The 22,945-nt window shown below is 45.2% G+C and overlaps 1 protein-coding gene across 1 annotated transcript in view; it reads right to left on the bottom strand.

Annotated features, from left to right (window-relative positions):
• The window catches only part of GPT2 (glutamic--pyruvic transaminase 2), a 62,084-nt gene extending 39,557 nt beyond the window's left edge, over positions 1-22,527 (bottom strand). Inside the window, exon 1 of the mRNA XM_038754706.1 lies at positions 20,827-22,527. Coding sequence (XP_038610634.1) covers positions 20,827-21,030 — 204 coding nt within the window. The 5' untranslated portion in view covers positions 21,031-22,527. The remainder of the gene's footprint in view (positions 1-20,826) is intronic.
• Positions 22,528-22,945: the final 418 nt, after the last annotated feature.

The raw sequence follows: 22,945 nt of genomic DNA, 5'->3' as shown, positions 1-22,945 counted from the left end.
CTGGCACAATATTTAACGCCCCCCTGCCGGGGCAGAAGTTCTTCCCATTTCTAATTAACTCTTGCTGCCATTAAAGCTCATTAGACTGTAAGCTCCTTGTGAGTAGGGAACAGGTCTGTTACCTCTGCTGCACTTCCCCCAGTGCTTAGTGCTCAGTAGGCACTCAATATATTTATTTTATTATATATTATATAGTACCAATAATGATGATAAAACCCCTTCCATCACTCAATTTTTGGCTAACTGGGTGACCTGAAAGTACCCGTTCCTTGGTTCTTCAGGTGCCAGGCCGGCCCATCCATAGGTGCTCAAGAGAAGAGGGGCACAGCGTAACTTCGTGGATAGAGCACAGCATGGAAGTCGGAGGTCCTGAAATCTAATCCTAGCTCTGCCATTTGTTTTCTGTGTGACCTTGGACAAATCACTTAGCTTCTCTTTGTCTCAGTTTCCTCAACTGCAAAATGGAGAAAACGATATCTGAGAAAACAGGTACCTGTTTTCTCTCCTACTTAGACTGTGACCCCATGTGGGACAGGGACTGCATCTGGCCTGATTAACTTGTATCTACCCCAGTGCTTAAAATAGTGCTTGACACATAGTAAGGGCTTAAATACTATTTTAAAAACCCCACAAAAACCAACATCACAAAAATTCCCTGTGAAGACAGAGCCACTTAGCACACCTAAAGTAGGAGAGTGGGTCATTCTTGTGGGGACGTTTGGCAGGAGACAAACCAGCAGGTCAGAAGAAAGCTATCAGCTCAGGGCTCTTGCATGCACAACAACTCAAAGCACTCCTGAACATATCGATGTACAGACCCGCTCAAGCACTTGGGTACTAAGCACTTAATCCTTCACATATTCATCTTTCCAATCTCTTCTTCCTCCTATAATTTGTGTATCTGCTCCCTCTGCGAGATTGTAAACTTTTTGAGGACTGTGCCATAATTCTATTGCACTCGCCCAAGGACCTTTTTTAAATATTTATGGCATTTGTTAACCCCTTGCTCTGTGCCAGACACTGTACTAAGCACTGGGGTAGTTACAAGCGAAACAGGTTAGATGTAGTACATGTCCCACATGGGACTTCTGGTCTTAATCCCCATTTTACAGATGAGGCAACTGAGGCACAGAGAAGTTAAACGACTAGCCCAAGGTCACACAGCAGATGAGTGGTGGAGACAGGATTAGAACGCCGGCCCTTGCTCTATCCATTGGGCCACACTTTTTTTTCAATCCTCAGTATGGGCTCAATAAATATTATCCCTCTGCACCGACTACACCCTTGGCTGTGTACCCCTTAAGCACTCGGATACTCGCCCTGGTTCCTCATATGTATCCACATTTTTATACTCTACTATTTCCCCTATTCCTAATCAACTTTAATGTCTGTCTGCCCCTTCAGACTGTAAGCTTCTTGTGGGAAGGGGCTGCATCTACCAACTGTATTGTACTGCACTTTCCCAAATGTTTAGTACAGTGCTCTGCACCCCGTAAGCCCTCAATAAATACCACCAATTGATTGAAACAGTAAGGGGTCAAGAAGTATTATCGATTGATTGAAGGGGAAAAGTCTACCTTAAAAAACCCCTCCCTTGACTCCATGGCTCCCTCAAGCTATTGCCCCATCTCCCTCCTACCATTCTCTCCAAATTCCTTGAACAAGCTATCTGCACCCCTCCAATTCTCTCCTTGACCCCCTCCAATCTGGCTTCTGTCCTCTTCAATCCAAAGAAGCCCCCTCTCAAAGTCACCGATGATCTCCTAGTCAAATCCATCGGCTTCTACTACATCCTAATCCTCCTCTACCTCTCAGCTGCCTTTGACACTGTCAACCACTCCCTTCTCCTGGAAACATTATCCAACCTCGGCTTCACTGACACTGTCCTCTCCTGGTTCTCCTCCTATCTCTCTGGCCGCTCTTTCTCAGCCTCTTTTGTGGGCTTCTCCTCTGCCTCCCATCACTTAACCCTGGGTGTCCCTCAAGGTTCAGCTCTGGGCCCCCTTCTTTCCTCCATCTACACCCACTTCCTTGGAAAACTCATTCACTCACACAGATTCAACTACCACCTCTATGTTGATGACACCCAAATCTACATCTCCAGCCCCCATCTCTCTCCCACTCTGCAGTCTTGCATTTCCTCCTGCCTTCAAGACATCCTATTTGGATGCTTTCCTGTAACCTCAAACTTAATATGGCTAAAACTGAACTTATCTTCCCACCCAAACCCTATTCCTCCTGCTCACTTTCCCATCACTGTTGATGGCACCACCATCCTTCCTATCTTACTTGCCCATCACCTTGGCATTACCCTTCACTCCTCTCTCTCTTTCCACCCACATATTCAAGCCATCGCTTAATCTTATCAGTTCTACTTCACATTACCAAAATTGCCCCTTCTTCCATCCAAACTACTTACCACGTTAATGCAATCACTTATCCTATTCCCCCTTGATTACTGTATCAGCCTCCTTGCCTCCTGCCTCTCCCCACTCCAGCCCATACTTCATTCTGCTGCCCAAATCATTTTCCTTCAAAAACGTTCAGACCATGTTTCCCAAGAAACTCCAGGGGTTGCCCATCCATCTCCTCATCAAAAACACACTCCTCGCCGTTGGCTTTAAAGCATTTGCCCCATCCTACCTCACCCCACTATTTTCCCACTACAACCCAGCCTGCACACTTCGTTCCTCTCACTGTACCTCGATCTCTTCTATCTCACCGCAGACCTCTCGCCCACATCCTACCTCTGGCCTGGAAAAACCTCCCTCCTCATATCAGATAATTGCTTTCCCCCTCTTAAAACCTAATCGAAGGGACTTCTCCTCCAAGAAGCCTTCCCTGACCAAACTCTCCTCTCCTCTTCTCCCACTCCCTTCTGAGCCGCTCTTACTTGCTCCTTTATTCATCTTCCCTCCCACCCCCACAGCACATATGTATATGTCTGTATATCTCTGTCATTAATCTATCTATGTATTTATTTACATTAATGCCTGTCTCCCCCTCTAGACTGTGAGCTCGTTCTGGACAGGAATTTGTCTGTTCGTTGTTACACTGTACTCTCCCAAGCAATTAGTACAGTGCTTTGCACACAGTAAGCGCTCAATAACTATGACAATGAATGAATGAAATGTTCCAAGCAACACCATCAGGATCCAAAGGCCATCGTGCAGGAAGAGGTTAACAGGGATGGAGCCATCCACCCCAAGGAACCTAGGAAATGTGCCCAGAGGCCTGGCATAAAGGGCCCACTGTCAGCCTCACAGACTCATTGAGACTCCCAGAACCCCCAACTGAAGCCGACGGCTGAGGCTCAAACTCCATCTATTCCCTGGAAAGAAACAAACCGGTCACTACAGTGACAGCAAGGAGCCAAAGCACAGCTGTGGGACGTCACTGCAAGCCTATTATTCGGGGAAGAATAACACTTGGACCCAAGCCCCGATTTCTTTCCTTCCTTTTTCTGTAGTTCATTTACCATGCTACGCTGCTCCTGAAACTCAAAAGGCCGGCTTTGTTGGGAGCTTGGGAATTTCAGGTTTTTCTGTATCTGGTCTCCGGAGCTCCTCGAGACATTCTGACTCCTGGTCATCAACTGGGCCAGAAGCACCACTGACCCCCCAGGGGATAAGCCAGGAAACTCCCCCTCCAGCGGCCCCAGCTCTGTTTGGGAAAGGGGTGGTGCAAGATGCACAGAGGCTGTCTTTCCTAAATACAGTCCGTGTTGCTGTCGCATGGGTTTTTCCCTCCCCGATTTGACTAGAACACGTTAGGGAATTAGAGAAGGTCCCTCTGACTTGGCAAGTCTGCCTGGGGCCTCAGGGTTCGTCTGTTCTTTTAGAAATAGTATTTGTTAAGCCCTTACTATTGCCAGGCACTGTACTAAGCGCTGGGGTATATACAAGATAATCGGGGATCAGAAGAAACGGCTGTGGGCACTACGACACAAGTTTTCCTCAACGCGGGATTCTGCAGGAAGGCAATTCCCACATCATGGGAGAACTGTGTGTAGCAGACTTGCTTTTTGACAGAGGGAGAAGGAGAGGAGAAAGGAAAGAATATTCCATCCCAAAACTTGCCCCCAAACGCGAAGATGTCACCTTTGTAAATTAAAGGAACCCAGGATCGAAGCCGGTTGGATTTCCTGGCCTGGGCTAATTATATTCAATGATGCTCTTTCCTTCCTTCCATGTCCAGCTCAAAGATGACTCCAAAATTGCATCTACAGCAGACTAACTCACACAAGATCAGCAGGGTTGCCTTCCAGAGAAATAATGACCTGTTCAAAAGACTCCGGGCCACATACATCACATTCTTCTTTGGCTATTTCCACTCGGTCTGTATTTCCTACCCTACTTACCTAATTTTGTTCTGCTTTCTCCAGGGCGGGCCTTGCGCAGGCAAGGAGAGAGCAAGCAGCCAAGCCAGAATAATAATAACTGTGAAATTTGTTAAGTGCTTACTATGTGCCAGGCACTGTACTAAATGTTGGGGTGGATACAAGCAAATCAGGTTGGACACAGTTCCTGTTCCATGTGGAGCTCGCGTTCTCAATCCCCATTTCACAGAAAGTGAAGTGATTTGTCCATGGTCACACAGCAGACAAGTGGCACAGCAGGATTAGAACCCAGGACCTTCTGACTCCCAGGCTATGCCCTATTCACTAGGCCATGCTGCTTCTCTGATTGACAAAAATGCTGACAGTAGGCTTGTTGTGAGCAGGGAATATGACTAATGTACTCTTCCATACGCTTAGCACCATGCTTTGCACACAGTAAGTGCTCGATACATATGTTGAATGAATGAATAAATGCTGGGTGATGGGGCACAGGCTTAAAAGGACCCATGGATAACTGGGCAGCTGACCTAGGGGTGGAGGGAGAGAAAACCCCACACAGAATTCGCCAGGGCAGATGTCTCAACGACGAGGGGTTAAAGAGCGCAGGCTCAGACCAGTGGAAAGAAAAAGGTCCAGATTGTTTTAAGACCCTCTCGAGGGTACAACAGGAAGGGAAGTGTTTGGGGAGGAGTCGAGGGCGAGGATCCCTCCCAGGACCTGACTGCAGAAGGCCGAGGAAATGACTCCTTTCAGTCTCACAAACCCGTCCAGAGGGGACCCCTCTTCGGCTATTTCACCAACATGCTCTCCTCCTGTCCCTCGAGTGTTTCTGTTTCAACTCCCCTGTTTCTGGCCCAAAGACCCATATGCCTAGAAATCCGGACGTGTGGAGGAGAGGCAGAAAGCAAATCAAAGAAGAGGCAAGAACTGTGGTTATATAAACCCTCTCCAGGACAGAATGCCAGCCATAGGCCGTTTGGGTGATTAGCAGGAAATTACAGGCCTGGGCATTGAGGGGCTAATGGGCACTGAGTACCTCAAACTGGGATCGCTCTCTCCGGGAAATCGAGCTGCACCAGAAAGCAAAAGGGCCACTGAGGCGAGGCCTAGTTGAGCATCATCCACAGCGTGCAGTGCCCGCGGGGCGGCCTGCCACGCTCACTATGCCCATTTCCACTTCCAGCTTGGCCACGCTGCACCTCCTTCAACTTTGGCCTCCAGAGAAGGTGGGGCAGGAAGCCGAAGGTCAGCGAAGGGCAACCCTGGCATGTGCCTCTAATTTGGAAGGGGCCAGCAGCCTGGGAGACGGAGCAACTGCTGCTTCAGCAACTTCCCAAAAGGCTCGGGAGCCTAGACCACTTTGCGTCAGACACACGGGGAGGGAAAATCAAGAGAAGTTACTCTCAATTCTAACGAAGGTTTCATCTTGGCTCTTGAGGGGTGTTACCTCTCAGATCCATGAAGTAGGGTAACCTCTGGCTGAGACTGAAAAAAAGGACACAGGCCAAGCTTGCTTCCTTAGTCATGTGCAGCCCAGCCTAGACCACACAGAAAGATTTTGTGTCTCCACTGAATTCAAGTTTCAGAAAGAAAAAAAAAATACCATCAAATCGCTACCACAGTCTATGGCTGACATATGCAAGTGTCTGTCTCACCCAGCCTGTTGGCTGTCACATGTAATAAGCCCCCAAAATGATACCATTCAGAGAAGGGCCACACTGTAAGATCTTTGGGAGCTTCTCCTTAACAATGACAATAATAGCAATAATTATCATTACTGTTAACAGGAGAAGCTCCTAAAACAAATAATCATTACCCTAATGAGACACTCCTAAAAATAAAATTATTATTACAGTACTTAAGTGCTGACTATATGCCCAGTACTGTACTACTTTTTGGGGTAGATACAAGATAGGTGGGATATAGTTAGAATTCCACATGGGGCTCAATGTCTGAAGGGGAAGGAGAATGGGTATTTAATCCCCGTTTTACAGATGAAGACACTGAGGCCTGGAGAAGTTAAGTGACTCTCCCAAGGCCCACAGCAGGGAGGGAGTACAGATGAGATTAGAAGCCAGTTTCCCGGTAGGCCACAAGTTACCAAGAACTACTGTTCGCCCAGTTCCTAGGGCAACTCTGGCTAAAACTTGGAGAAGTTCCTTTCTGTAATCAGGGGAAAACAAGGATTCATTGTGGGGATTACATAAAACTTGTGTGGGGAAGAAAGAAAGGAGGCAGGGAGAAGCCAGAGCTCATCTTGCTCCTCCCATTCAGATCCACTTCCTCACGACTCCCCAGGAGGCCCACGCTCTGCTTCTCCCCACACATGAGAAGTGGCATGGCTCAGTGGAAAAAGCCCGGGCTTTGGAGTCAGAGGTCATGGGTTCAAATCCCAGCTCTGCCACCTGTCAGCTGTGTGACTTTGGGCAAGTCACTTAACTTCTCTGGGCCTGTTACCTCATCTGTAAAATGGGGACTAAGACTGTGAGCCCCCCGCGGGACAACCTGATCGCCTTGTAACCTCCCCAGCGCTTAGAACAGGGCTTTGCACATAGCAAGGGCTTAATAAACGCCATCATCATCATCTTGAAAAGCAGCGTGGCCTAGTGGAAAGAGCACAGGCCTGGGAGTTAGAGGACCTGGGTTCTAATCCCGGCTCTGTCAAGTGCCTGCTCTGTGACCTGGGCAAGTCACTTCACTTTTCCCTGTGCCTCAGTTACCTCATCTCTAAAATGGGGATTCAGTCCTACTCCCTCCTGCCTGGACTGTGCCCAACCTGATTAACTTGCATCTATCCCAGTGCTTAAACAATATTTGGCACGAAGCAGGAGCTTAAGCACCATAATAATAGTTATTATTCATGGGCAGCAGCAGCAAGGACAATACCTGCAGGAGGCTTGGCTACCTGCCCCTTTCCAAGAAGGGTGAGTTTGCCCCTCTAAAAATGATCAGCATATTTCTGGCAGTGGGCAAAGAACACTGAATATCTGGAGGACGGGGCAGTTTCCTGGAGGTCTTTAGCCCCTGGGGCTGGGGATGCCCCGCCCCACCCCACCTCTGAGGTTGTTTCCCCAGGGGATTGATAAAAATCAGCAATTGCTTGGCTTATTAGGGAGATTGGGCCATGCCAAATTTCCAAAGAAGGAGGAGGAGAAGGAAAAGGAGGAGGAGGAGGGAGAAAATGGTTTCTTTGTGCTAGTCCAGAAGAACATAAAAATAGTTGCAATTCACAAAAACACCGTCTTCTCTTTGCTAAACTTAAACCTGCAGTCCTGGGAGTCTAGAAATGTTTACTCAGTTGATCCAAGTGTGAAGAAGGGAATCTCTTCCAAGTGTTCTTCCACCCTCCCCACAGTGTTTCAGAATCCTCACAGCTTCCCCAGGCTTCTCTTCTGGGGTCATCTTATCTCAACAAGACTTTCTCTACCAGTAAAATTTACTCTGGATGCCCGATCTCCTTGTACATTGCTTGGCACATAGTAAGTGCTTAATAAATATCACGATTATTATTATCCTCACCCCACCCCTACAGCACTTAAGTACATATCCTTATACTCTGCTACTGCCCCTGTTTGTGATTTAATGTTTGTACGCTTTCTGAGGGCAGGGATCATGTTTACCAATTCTATGGCACTGTACTCTCCCAAGAGCTTAGTACAGGGCTCTGCTCACAGTAAGAGCTCAATAAATACAATCGATTGATTGACGGCTAGGGCGCTTTAAGCAACCCTGTCTCAACCTCCTATCTCTTTCTGAACAGCCCGTGGTCTTGAAGCCTGTGAAAATGCAAACTGCTGTCTCTTAGGTTGTCCCTAGCATTAATTTACCTTTACTTTGGGACTGGCTCCAGTCCGGGGAACTCTTCCAACAGCAATCAGTGGTATTTACTGAGCCTTTACTGTGTGAAGAGCACTGAACTAAATGCATGGGAAAACCTAACAGAGTTGGCAGACACGTTCCCTGCCCACAAGCAGCTTACATCATTTGAGTGGGGTGGGAGGAAAACACAAAACCCAATCTCACAATACATTTGAAAATCCATTTGTTCTCAACAGAGTTCCTGAATTTTGAAAGAAGAGGTCTGGCCTGAACAGCAGACTCATCCCTACACAGCCCCACCAATTCCAGGATCCAATCTTCCCTGAAGCCCACAGGTAAAAACAGGGGAATCCATTATCACCATCAAGGTCATGTACTGAGTACCCACTGTGTGCAGGGCACTGTACTGGACGCATGGGAACATGCAACAGGGTATAAGACAAGGTTTCCTATCTTTGAGAAGCTTACAACCTAGACCTCCCAAGGAACAATTTGACTTCACCGTGGATATTTCCTTCACTCGAAGAGTGTAACTTCCTGAAACTTCTGGAATCACCATCTCACTAGCCCTAGGAGGAGGGGAGTTATGAATCACTGATTTACAGCCTTATTAAAATCACATCTCCAAGAAGCTTTCTCCTACTAAGCCCTCATTTCCTCAACTCCCTCCTGCATCACCCTTGCAATTGTACCCGTAATTCAACCCACGCTCAACCCCTCAGCATTTCTGTAATTTATTTCAATGTCCGTCCCCCCACCCATTTAGACTCCTTGTGTGCAGGGAATGTCTACAATCTCTGTTACATTGTACTCGAATGTCTACAATCTCTGTTATATTGTACTCCCAAGTGTTTAGTACAGCGCTCTGCACGCTGTAAATGCTCAGTCAATACCACTGACTGATTACAGGATGTCCAGCCTCTGTCTTTATCATCCCAAGGAGCAATATGGGATACTTTTCTCTGGGGACTGGGTGTACGGGAAAGTTAAGAATCAAAGGATGGGAGGGAATAGGAAAAGTTGGGAGGGGAGAACTATTGAAACAGGAGGGAGAGAGGCTATATACTCCCTCCAGACAGTAAGCGCATTGTAAGCGGGGAATGTGTCTGTTTATTGTTATAGTGTTCTCTCCCAAATGCTTCATACAGTGCTTTGCACACAGTAAGCGCTCAATAAATATAACTGAATCCACTCCTACCGACCCCAGTTTCTAGGAGCAAGAAAACATAATGGGAGGCCGTACACCCTATTCCTATCAGCCCCCGTTCCCGGAAGAAAGAAACTCTAAAATGGGAATCCTTTTACTGCGGATCGTTCTGGGCTGGCGGGACTGTTGGAGCCGTACCGGATGGTTCAGGACTAGCCAACTTTTTGAGCTGATAGTCCCGCTGCCCTGGAGAAAAGAAACTCAGGCAGACATTCCCACAGGTTGCATGCCAGAACCCCTGAACAGCCAACCAACCAACCAGAAAAAAAGGTGGGATTGGGATAATAGGGGGTAAAGGGAGACACAAGCTGGAAGCTAAATTGATCCTGCCTGAAGATCCTGCTTGCTTACTTGTTTTGATGTCTGTCTCCCCTCTTCTAGACTGTAAGCCCGCTGTGAGCAGGGACTGTCTCTCTTTCTTGCTGTATTGTACTTTCCAAGGGCTTAATAAAAAGAAAAGCAGCACGGCTTAGTGGCAAGAGCACAGCTTGGGAGTCAGAGGTTGTGGGTTCTAATCCCACTCCGCCACTTACCAGCTGTGTGACTGGGCAAGTCACTTAACTTCTCTGTCTCTTAGTTCCCTCATCTGTAAAATGGGGATTAAGACTGTGAGCCCCAAGTGGGACAACCTGATTACTTTATATCTACCCCAGCGCTTAAAACAGTGCTCTGCACATAGTAAATGCTTACCAAATACCATCACCATCATCATTATTATTAATACAGTGTTCTGCACTCAGTAGGCGCTCACTAAACGCGACTGAACGAATGAGAGGATGGAAAGGTGGGATCAGGATAAAATGGGGCAAAGGGAGCTACTGACTTTGGGCAAGTCACAACTTCTCTGTGCCTCAGTTCCCTCATCTGTAAGATGGGGATTAAGACTGTGTGCCCCACGTGGGACAACCTGATTACCTTATAATTACCCCAGAGCTTAGAACAGTGCTTGGCACAGTGTAAGTGCTTAACCAATACCATCATTATTATTAATACAGCGCTCTGCACTCAGTAAGCACTCACTAAACACAACTGAATTTTGGTGCTATTGATGCCTGTCTCCTTGTTTTGTTGTCTGTCTCCCCCTTCGAGACTGTGGGCCCGTTTCTGGGAAGGGATTGTCTCTATCTGTTGCCAAATTGTACTTTCCAAGCGCTTAGCCCAGTGCTCTGCACACAGTAAGCGCTCAATAAAGACGACTGAATGAATGGATGAGAGGGTGGAAAGGTGGGATCAGGATAAAATGGGGCAAAGGGAGCTGGAAACTAGGAGTGCTTCGGACAGTGCTGGGCACATAGTAAGTGCTTAACAGATACCATCATCATCATCATCCTCCCCCAAGGAGGACTGCCGAATAGTACTATCCAAGCGCTTAGTACAGTGTTCTGCACACAGTAAGGGTTCAATAAATATGACTGAAGGAAGTGATGGAGGAATACCATATATACCATACCATATATATATATATATATGGTATTCCTCCATCACTTCCTTCCTTCAGTCATATATGTATATGTATATATATATGATTGATATATATGTATATATGTTTGTACATATTTGTACATTGTACATATATGTGTTTGTACATATTTATTGCTCTATTTATTTATTTATTTTACTTGTACATATCTATTCTATTTATTTTATTTTGTTAGTATGTTTGGTTTTGTTCTCTGTCTCCCCCTTTTAGACTGTGAGCCCATTATTGGGTAGGGACTGTCTCTATATGTTGCCAACTTGTACTTCCCAAGTTGGGTATGTTGGGTATATATATGTTGGGTATACATATATATATATGTATATATATGTTGGGTATACCATATGGTATATTCTATATGTTGCCAACTTGTACTTCCCAAGTTGGGTATGTTGGGTATATATATGTTGGGTATACATACATATATACATATACACACACACACACACACACACATATGTGTATATATATATATGTATATATGTATGTATATATATGTTGGGTATACCATATGGTATACCATACCATATATATATGGTATTCCTCCATCACTTCCTTCCTTCAGTCATATATATATGTATATATATGATTGATGTATATGTATATATGTTTGTACATATTTGTACATTGTACATATGTGTTTGTACATATTTATTACTCTATTTATTTATTTTACTTGTACATATCTATTCTATTTATTTTATTTTGTTAGTATGTTTGGTTTTGTTCTCCATCTCCCCCTTTTAGACTGTGAGCCCACTATTGGGTAGGGACTGTCTCTACATGTTGCCAACTTGTACTTCCCAAGCGCTTAGTCCAGTGCTCTGCACACAGTAAGCGCTCAATAAATACGATTGATGAGGAGGAGGAGGAGGAAAAAGCAGCTTCTCCAGGGTCCATCCTGAGGAGGGCTCTGGGGATCGACTGCTCATTATTATTACTATGGTATTTGTTAAGCGCTTACTAGTCATTCATTCATTCAATCAATCGTATTTATTGAGCGCTTACTGTGTGCAGAGCACTGGACTAAGCACTTGGAAAGTACAATTAGGCAACGGAGACAGTCCCTACCCAACAACAAGTCTCCCCGATCGAGACTGTGAGCCCGTTGTTGGGCAGGGACCGTCACTCTATGTTGCCGACCTGTACTTCCTAAGCGCTTAGTCCAGTGCTTTGCATACAGTGAGTGCTCAATAAATACAACTGAATGAATGAATCATCATCATCAATCGTATTGAGCGCTTACTGTGTGCAGAGCACTGGACTAAGCGCTTGGGAAGTACAAGTTGGCAACACATAGAGACAGTCCCTACCCAACAGTGGGCTCACAGTCTAAAAGGGGGAGACGGAGAACAAAACCAAACAGACTAACAAAATAAAATAAATAGAATAGATAGGTACAAGTAAAATAAATAGAGTAATAAATATGTACAAACATATGAATGAATGAATGAACGGACTCACAGTCTAGCCAGACTCTAAATGTATGTTTGGTTCTGTTCTCTGTCTCCCCCTTTTAGAGTGTGAGCCCACTGTTGGGTAGGGACTGTCTCTATGTGTTGCCAATTTGTACTTCCCAAGCGCTTAGTACAGTGCTCTGCACATAGTAAGCGCTCAATAAATACGATTGATTGATTGATTAAACGCTGACTCCAGCGAGCACCGAGTCCATATGGGCAGGGACTGCACTGTGCTAAGCGCTGAGTCCATAGGGGCACGGACTGCACTGTGCTAAGCGCTGACTCCATGCATGGACGGCACTGTGCTAAGCGCCGGGGGAGCATGCAACGTGTTGCTTCCTAGCTGTGGCTCAGTGAAAAGAGCCCGGGCTTGGGAGTCAGAGGTCGTGGGTTCTAATCCCGGCTCCGCCACCTCTCTGCTGTGTGACCTTGGGGAAATCGCTTCACTGTGCCTCAGTTCCTTCATCTGTAAAATGGGGACTCATTCATTCATTCATTCATTCATTCAATCGTCTTTATTGACCGCAAACCCCCCCGTGGGACAACCTGATGACCTTGTATCCCCCCCAGTGCTTAGAACAGTGCTTGGCACCTAGTCAGCGCTTAACAAATGTCATCATTATTATTATTAAGACTGTGAGCCCCCCCCCCCCGCCCCCGTGGGACAACCTGATTACCTTGTATCCCCCACAGCGCTTAGCACAGTGCTTGGCACCTAGTCAGCGCTTAACAAATGCCATCATTATTATCAAGACTGTGAGCCTCACGTGGGACAACCTGATCACCTTGTATCCCACCCCAGCGCCTAGAACAGTGCTTGGCACCTAGTCAGCGCTTAACACACGCCATCATTATTATTAACTTCCCTGAGCCTCAGTTCCTTCATCTGTAAGATGGGGATGAAGACTGCGAGCCCCAAGTGGGACAACCTGATCACCTTGCATCCCCCCCAGCGCTTAGAACAGTGTTTGGCACCTAATCAGCGCTTAACAAATGCCTTCATTATTACTATTATTGTTAAGACTGTGAGCCCCCAGTGGGACAACCTGATTACCTTGTAACCCCCTCCTCCGCCCCCGGCGCTTAGAACAGTGCTTGGCACTTAGCGCTTAACAAATGCCATTATTAATATTAACTTCTCTGTGACAGTTCCTTCAACTGTAAGATGATAATAATAATAATGGTAATAATAATAATAATAATAATGTGGCTCAGTGGAAAGAGTCTTTGGAGAAAGAAAAAGAAAGAAAGAAAAGAAAGAAAAGAAAGGAAGGAAGGAAGGAAGGAAGGAAGGAAGGAAGAAAGAAAGAAAGAAAGAAAGAAAGAAAGAAAGAAAGAAAGAAAGAAAGGAAGGAAGGAAGAAAGGAAGGAAGAAAGGAAGGAAGGAAGGAAGGAAGGAAGGAAGGAAGGAAGGCAGGCAGGCTTTGGCATTGGAGGTCATGGGTTCAAATCCCGGCTCCGCCAACTGTCAACTGTGTGACTTTGAACAAGTCACTTAACTTCTCTGGGCCTCAGTTACCTCATCTGTAAAATGGAGATTAAAACTGAGCCCCCCGTGGGACAACCTGATCACCTTGTAACCTCCCCAGCGCTTAGAACAGTGCTTGGCACCTAGTAAGTGCTTAACAGATACCATCATTATTATTATTAAGCGTTTACTAGGTGCCAAGTAGTTCTAAGCGCTGATAATGGGGATGAAGACCGCAAGCACCCCGTGGGGCAACCGGATCAATTTGTAACCTCCCCAGAGCTTAGAACAATGCTTTGCACATAGTAAGCGTTTAATAAATGCCATCATTAGTATTACTATTATTATTAAGCGCTTACTAGGTGCCAAGCACTGTTCTAAGCGCTGATCATGGGGATGAAGACCCGCGAGCCCCCCGTGGGGCAACCTGCTGACCTTGCATCCCCCCCAACGCTTAGTACAGTGCTCTGCACACAGTAAGCGCTCAATAAATACGATTGAATGAATGAATATACACAACTCCCCCTCCCCATCCCCCCGGCCTTACCTCCTTCGCCTCCCCACAGCACCTGTATATATGTTTGTACAGATTTATTACTCTATTTTACTTGTACATAATTATTCTATTTGGTTTATATGTTTTGTTGTCTGTCTCCCCTTTCTAGACTGTGAACCCGCTGTTGGGTAGGGACCGGATCCAGATGTTGCCAACTTGTACTTCCCAAGCGCTTAGTCCAGTGCTCTGCACACAGTAAGCGCTCAATAAATACGATTGAATGAATGAATGAATGGAACAGCAATTGGTACTTCCCAAGCGCTTAGTCTGGTGCTCTGCACACAGTAAGCGCTCAATAAATACGATTGAATGAATGAATGGAACAGCGCTTGGTACTTCCCAAGCGCTTAGTCCAATGCTCTGCACACAGTAAGCGCTCAATAAATACGATTGAATGAATGAATATACACTACAACTCCCCCTCCCCACAGCACCTGTATATATGTTTGTACAGATTTATTACTCTATTTTACTTGTACATATTTATTCTATTTGGTTTATATGTTTTGTTTTGTTGTCCGTCTCCTCTTTCTAGACTGTGAGCCCGCTGTTGGGTAGGGACCGGCTCTAGATGTTGCCAACTTGGACTTCCCAAGCGCTTAGTCCAGTGCTCTGCACACAGTAAGCACTCAATAAATACGATTGAATGAATGAATGAATGAATGGAACAGCGCTTGGTACTTCCCAAGCGCTTAGTCCAATGCTCTGCACACAGTAAGCGCTCAATAAATACGATTGAATGAATGAATGAAACAATGCTTGGTACTTCCTTCATTCATTCAATCGTATTTATTGAGCGCTTACTGGGTGCAGAGCACTGTACTAAGTGCTTGGGAAGTACAAGTTGGCAACATATGGAGACGGTCCCTACCCAACAGTGGGCTCAAGCGCTTAGTCCAGTGCTCTGCACACAGTAAGCGCCCAATAAATACGATTGAATGAATGGAACAGCAATTGGTACTTCCCAAGCGCTTAGTCTTGTGCTCTGGTCATAGTAAGCGCTCAATAATACGATTGAATGAATGGAACAGAGATTGGTACTTCCCAAGCGCTTAGTCCAGTGCTCTGCACAAAGTAAGCGCTCAGTAAATACAACTGAATGAATGAATGAATGGAACAGCGATCGGTACTTCCCAAGCGCTTAGTCCAATGCTCTGCACAGAGTAAGAGCCCAATAAATACGAATGAATGAATGGAACAGAGATTGGTACTTCCCAAACGCTTAGTCCAATGCTCTGCACAGAGTAAGCGTCCAATAAATACGAATGAATGAGTGGAACAGCGATTGGCACTTCCCAAGCGCTTAGTCCAGTGCTCTGTACACAGTAAGCGCCCAATAAATACGAATGAATGAATGAATGGAACAGCGATTGGTACTCCCAAGCGCTTAGTCCTGTGCTCTGTACACAGTAAGCACCCAATAAATACGAATGAATGAATGGAACAGAGATTGGTACTTCCCAAGCGCTTAGTCCGGTGCTCTGCACAGAGTAAGCGCTCAATAAATACGAATGAATGAATGGAACAGATAGGTACTTCCCAAGAGCTTAGTGCGGTGCTCTGCACACAGTAAGTGCTCAATAAATACGATTGAATGAATGAATGAATGGAACGGTGATTGGGACTTCCCAAGCGCTTAATCCAGTGCTCTGCACACAGTAAGCGCCCAATAAATACGAATGAATGAATGGAGCAGAGATTGGTACTTCCCAAGCGCTTAGTCCAGTGCTCTGCACACAGTAAGTGCTCAATAAATACGACAATGAGTGGAACAGCGATTGGTACTTCCCAAGCGCTTAGTCTAGTGCTCTGCACACAGTAAGCGCCCAAAAAATATGAATGAATGAATGGAGCAGAGATTGGTACTTCCCAAGTGCTTAGTCCAGTGCTCTGCTCATAGTAAGCGCCCAATAAATACGATTCAATGAATGAATGAATGAATGGAACAGAGATTGGTACTTCCCAAGCGCTTAGTCCTGTGCTCTGCTCACAGTAAGGGCCCAATAAATACGATTGAATGAATGAATGGAACAGAGATTGGTACTTCCCAAGCGCTTAGTCCCGTGCTCTACACACAGTAGGCGCCCAATAAATACGAATGAATGAATGGAGCAGAGACTGGTTCTTCCCAAGCGCTCATCATCCTCCTCATCATCAATCGTATTTATTGAGCGCTTACTATGTGCAGAGCACTGTACTAAGCGCTTGGGAAGTACAAATTGGCAACATATAGAGACAGTCCCTACCCAACAGCGGGCTCACAGTCTAAAAGGGGGAGACAGACAACAAAACCAATCATACTAACAAAATAAAATAAACAGAATAGATATGTACAAGTAAAATAAATAAATAGAGTAATAAATATGTACAAACATATATACATATATAAGCGCTTGGGAAGTGCTCAATAATGCGACTGAATGAATGGAACAGATTGGTACTTCCCAAGCGCTTAGTCCTGTGCTCTGCTCACAGTAAGGGCCCAATAAATACGACTGAATGAATGGAACAGAGATTGGTACTTCCCAAGCGCTTAGTCCCATGCTCTGCACACAGTAGGCGCCCAATAAATACGAATGAAGATTGGTACTTCCCAAGAGCTTAGTCCACTGCTCTGCACACAGTAAGCGCCCAATAAATACGAATGAATGAATGGAGCTGAGAGATTGGTACTTCCCAAGCGCTCAGTCCAGTGCTCTGCACACAGTAAGCGCCCAATAAATACGAATGAAGATTGGCACTTCCCAAGCGCTCAGTCCAATGCTCTGCACACAGTAAGCGCCCAATAAATACGAATGAAGATTGGTACTTCCCAAGCGCTTAATCCTGTGCTCTGCTCACAGTAAGGGCCCAATAAATACGATTGAATGAATGAATGAATGAATGAACAGAGATTGGTACTTCCCAAGCGCTTAGTCCAGTGCTCTGCACACAGTAGGCGCCCAATATGAATGAATGAATGGAGCAGAGATTGGCACTTCCCAAGCGCTTAGTCCAATGCTCTGCACACAGTAAGCGCCCAATAAATACGAATGAAGATTGGCACTTCCCAAGAGCTTAGTCCAGTGCTCTGCACACAGTAAGCGCCCAATAAATACGAATGAATGAATGGAGCAGAGATTGGTCCTTCCCAAGCGCCCAATAAATACGAATGAATGCACGGGGCAGAGATTGGTACCTCCCAAGCGCTTAGTCCAGCGCTCTGCACAGAGTGAGCGCCCAATAAATACGACTGAATGAACGGAGCAGCGCTTAGGCCCAGTGTGGGCGCTGAACACTTGCCATCAGCACCTCCTTCCCTTCCCCACAGCAGCTGTATATATGTATATATGTTTGTACATATTTATTACTCTATTTTACCTGTACATATCTATTCTCTTAATTTTATTTTGTTAGTATGTTTGGTTTTGTTCTCTGTCTCCCCCTTTTAGACTGTGAGCCCGCTGTTGGGTAGGGACCGTCTCTATATGTTGCCAACTTGGACTTCCCAAGCGCTTAGTCCAGTGCTCTGCACCCAGTAAGCGCTCAATAAATACGATTGATTGATTGATTGATTGATAGAACGGTGCTTGGCACATAGTAAGCGGTTAATAAATGTCATTATTGTTATTCGATATATTGCCAACTTGGACTTCCCAAGCGCTTAGTCCAGTGCTCTGGACCCAGTAAGCGCTCAATAAATACGATTGATTGATTGATTGATTGAACGGTGCTTGGCACATAGTAAGCGGTTAATAAATGACATTGTTATTATTATTCGATATGTTGCCAACTTGGACTTCCCAAGCGCTTAGTCCAGTGCTCTGCATCATCATCATCATCATCAATCGTATTTATTGAGCGCTTACTATGTGCAGAGCACTGGACTAAGCGCTTGGGAAGTACAAATTGGCAACATATCATCATCAATCGTATTTATTGAGCGCTTACTATGTGCAGAGCACTGGACTAAGCGCTTGGGAAGTACAAATTGGCAACATATAGATACAGTCCCTACCCAACAGTGGGCTCACAGTCTAAAAGGGGGAGACAGAGAACAAAACCAAACATCCTAACCAAATAAAACACTTACTGCACACAGTAAGCGCTCAATAAATACGATTGATTGATTGATCGACTGATTGATAGAACGGTGCTTTGCAGATAGTAAGCGCTTAATAAATGCTCTTATTGTTATTATTACTTATTATGATGATTTCCCTACCCAACTGTGGGCTCACAGTCTAAAAGGGGGAGACAGAGAACAAAACCAAACACCCTAACAAAATAAAATACTTACTGCACACAGTAAGCGCTCAATAAATGCGATTGATTGATTGATAGAACGGTGCTTTGCAGATAGTAAGCGCTTTAATAAATGCTCTTATTGTCATTATTACTTATTATGATGATTTCCCTCCCCAACAGTGGGCTCACAGTCTAAAAGGGGGAGACGGAGAACAAAACCAAACATCCTAACCAAATAAAATGCTTACTGCACACAGTAAGCGCTCAATAAATACGATTGATTGATTGATAGAACGGTGCTTTGCAGATAGTAAGCGCTTAATAAATGCTCTTATTGTCATTATTACTTATTATGATGATTTCCCTCCCCAACCGTGGGCTCATAGTCTAAAAGGGGGAGACAGAGAACAAAACCAAACATCCTAACCAAATAAAATGCTTACTGCACACAGTAAGCGCTCAATAAATACGACTGATTGATTGATAGAACGGTGCTTTGCAGATAGTAAGCGCTTAATAAATGCTCTTATTGTCATTATTACTTATTATGATGATTTCCCTCCCCAACAGTGGGCTCACAGTCTAAAAGGGGGAGACAGGGAACAAAACCAAACATCCTAACCAAATAAAATGCTTACTGCACACAGTAAGCACTCAATAAATACGATTGACTGATTGATTGACTGATTGATAGAACGGTGCTTTGCAGATAGTAAGCGCTTAATAAATGCTCTTATTGTTACTATTACTTATTATGAGGATTTCCCTCCCCAACAGTGGGCTCACAGTCTGAAAGGGGGAGACAGAGAACAAAACCAAACATCCTAACCAAATAAAATACTTACTGCACACAGTAAGCGCTCAATAAATACGACTGATTGATTGATAGAACGGTGCTTTGCAGATAGTAAGCGCTTTAATAAATGCTCTTATTGTCATTATTACTTATTATGATGATTTCCCTCCCCAACAGTGGGCTCACAGTCTAAAAGGGGGAGACAGGGAACAAAACCAAACATCCTAACCAAATAAAATGCTTACTGCACACAGTAAGCGCTCAATAAATACGATTGATTGATTGATAGAACGGTGCTTTGCAGATAGTAAGCGCTTAATAAATGCTCTTATTGTCATTATTACTTATTATGATGATTTCCTTACCCAACAGTGGGCTCACAGTCTAAAAGGGGGAGACAGAGAACAAAACCAATCAATCAATCAATCGTATTTATTGAGCGCTTACTATGTGCAGAGCACTGTACTAAGCGCTTGATTAGTACAAGGGGGAGACAGAGAACAAAACCAAACATCCTAACCAAATAAAATACTTACTGCACACAGTAAGCGCTCAATAAATACGACTGATTGATTGATAGAACGGTGCTTTGCAGATAGTAAGCGCTTAATAAATGCTCTTATTCTCATTATTACTTATTATGATGATTTCCCTCCCCAACAGTGGGCTCACAGTCTAAAAGGGGGAGACAGGGAACAAAACCAAACATCCTAACCAAATAAAATGCTTACTGCACACAGTAAGCGCTCAATAAATACGATTGATGGATTGATTGACTGATGGATAGAACGGTGCTTTGCAGATAGTAAGCGCTTAATAAATGCTCTTATTGTCATTATTACTTATTATGATGATTTCCCTCCCCAACAGTGGGCTCACAGTCTAAAAGGGGGAGACAGAGAACAAAACCAACCATCCTAACCAAATAAAATGCTTACTGCACACAGTAAGCGCTCAATAAATACGATTGATGGATTGATTGACTGATTGATAGAACGGTGCTTTGCAGATAGTAAGCGCTTAATAAATGCTCTTATTGTTACTATTACTTATTATGATGATTTCCCTACCCAACAGTGGGCTCACAGTCTAAAAGGGGGAGACGGAGAACAAAACCAAACATCCTAACCAAATAAAATACTTACTGCACACAGTAAGCGCTCAATAAATACGACTGATTGATTGATAGAACGGTGCTTTGCAGATAGTAAGCGCTTTAATAAATGCTCTTATTGTTATTATTACTTACTATGATGATTTCCCTCCCCAACAGTGGGCTCATAGTCTAAAAGGGGGAGACAGGGAACAAGACCAAACATCCTAACCAAATAAAATGCTTACTGCACACAGTAGGCGCTCAATAAATACGATTGATTGATTGCTAAAACGGTGCTCTGCAGATAGTAAGCGCTTAATAAATGCTATTATCGTTATGATGATGCTGATTATGATTATGAGGGGTAGTTCCCCAGCTCACCCGCTGCAGCTCCAGCTCGATTTCTCCGGCCTTGAGGAGGATGGGCCCGCGGACTGCGTATTCCACCGCCTTCACCTGCGGGTTCATGGACTCTGGGGTGAGGATGCGCTCCCGCCCGGACCCCTCGGGCCTCAACTCCGCCGCCGAGGCCATCCGGCCCCGGGACAAGGCCCGGCACACCCGCCCGGACAGCGCCCGTTGCATGCTTCCTCCAAAAAACAATTGCAAAAACAGCAAGAAAAAAATCAAATGCAAAAACCAAAAATCCCCCCCCTCCAAAAAGCAAATGCAATGCAAGCCAGGAGGAGGGGTCTCTCTTCTGCAAGCAATCAAAGGCAATGCAAAGCCCTTTCCGAATGCTTGCTCCAAAAAACAAATGCAAAAACCAAAAAAAAATCAAATGCAAAAACTAACCCCCCCCCCAAAATCAAATGCAATGCAAGCCAGTTGGAGGGGTCTCTTTTCTGCAAGCAATCCAATGCAATGCAAAGCCCTTTCCGAAGGCTTGCTCCAAAAAACAAAAAAAAAATCAAATGCAAAAACTAACCCCCCCCCAAAATCAAATGCAATGCAAGCCAGTTGGAGGGGTCTCTTTTCTGCAAGCAATCCAATGCAATGCAAAGCCCTTTCCGAATGTTTGCTCCAAAAAACAAAAAAAATCAAATGCAAAAACTAACCCACCCCCCCCAAACCATCAAATGCAATGCAAGCCAGGAGGAGGGGTCTCTTTTCTGCAAGCAATCAAATGCAATACAAGGCCCTTCCCGAATGCTTCCTCCAAAAAATCAAATGCAAACCCCCCCCCCAAAAAAAATCAAATGCAATGCAAGCCAGGAGGGGGTGTCTCTTTTCTGCAAGCAATCCAATGCAAAGCCCTTTCCGAATGCTTGCTCCAAAAAACAAATGCAAAAACAACAAAAAAATCAAATGCAAAAACTAACCCCCCCCCAATCAAATGCAATGCAAGCCAGGAGGAGGGGTCTCTTTTCTGCAAGCAATCCAATGCAATGCAAAGCCCTTTCCGAATGCTTGCTCCAAAAAACAAATGCAAAAACAAACAAAATCAAATGGAAAAATTAACCCCCCCCCAAAAAAAACTATCAAATCCAAGCCAGGAGGAGGGGTCTCTTTTCTGCAAGCAATCAAACGCAATGCAAACCCCTTTCCGAAAAAACTAACAGATGCAAAGAAAAAACCAAAATTGAATGCAATGCCAGCCAGGAGGAGGTGTCCCTTTACTGCAAGCAATCAATCGCAATGCAAAGCCCTTTCCCAAAAACACTAACAGATACCAAAAAACCCCAAATCGAATGCAATGCCAGTCAGGAGGAGGTGTCTCTTTTCTGCAAGCAATCAAACGCAATCCTTTCCGAAAAAACTAACAGATGCAAAAAAAAAACCCAAAATCGAATGCAATGCAAGCCGGGAGGAGGTGTCTCTTTTCTGCAAGCAACCAAACGCAATCCTTTCCGAAAAAACTAACAGATGCAAAAAAAAACCCCCAAAATCGAATGCAATGCCAGCCAGGAGGAGGTGTCTCCTTTCGGCAAGCAATCAAATGCAATGCAAAGTCCTTTCCCCAAAAAACTAACAGATGCCAAAAACCCCCAAATCGAATGCAATGCAAGCCAGGAGGAGGTGTCTCTTTTCTGCAAGCATCTCCGGGCCGCCGTTCAACCGGACCCTCATCTCTGCGGCGACTACGGGGCAAAGCGCTTAGCACAGAGCATCCTCCCGTCGCCAGCGGCAACTGCAGCCTCGCGCGCACGCGCGCGTGGCCGCCTGGGACTTGTAGTTCCTCCCCCCGCGCCGGCGCGGGGACGAGGGGCGGGGAGAACTACAACTCCCGTCATGCCACGCGGAGCCGCCGAGCGCGCTGGGCGGGACCATCATCCGGGGAGCGGGGGGAGGCCTGCCGGTTGCCGGGCAACGGAGGACTGGGGAGAGTCTCCGTCCTTCCCCCCCCCCCCGACTGAGTTGGGAGCGGCCCGCACCCCTGTTTGTACCTATTGTACCTATTTATTACTCTATTTATTCATTTATTTATTTTACTTGTGCCTATTTATTACTCTATTTATTCATTTATTTATTTTACTTGTGCCTATTTATTACTCTATTT

Source organism: Tachyglossus aculeatus, chromosome 11, assembly GCF_015852505.1.
Source record: "Tachyglossus aculeatus isolate mTacAcu1 chromosome 11, mTacAcu1.pri, whole genome shotgun sequence".
NCBI classification, from domain to species: Eukaryota; Metazoa; Chordata; class Mammalia; order Monotremata; family Tachyglossidae; genus Tachyglossus; species Tachyglossus aculeatus.
This window is presented reverse-complemented; position numbering and strand designations above follow the sequence as displayed.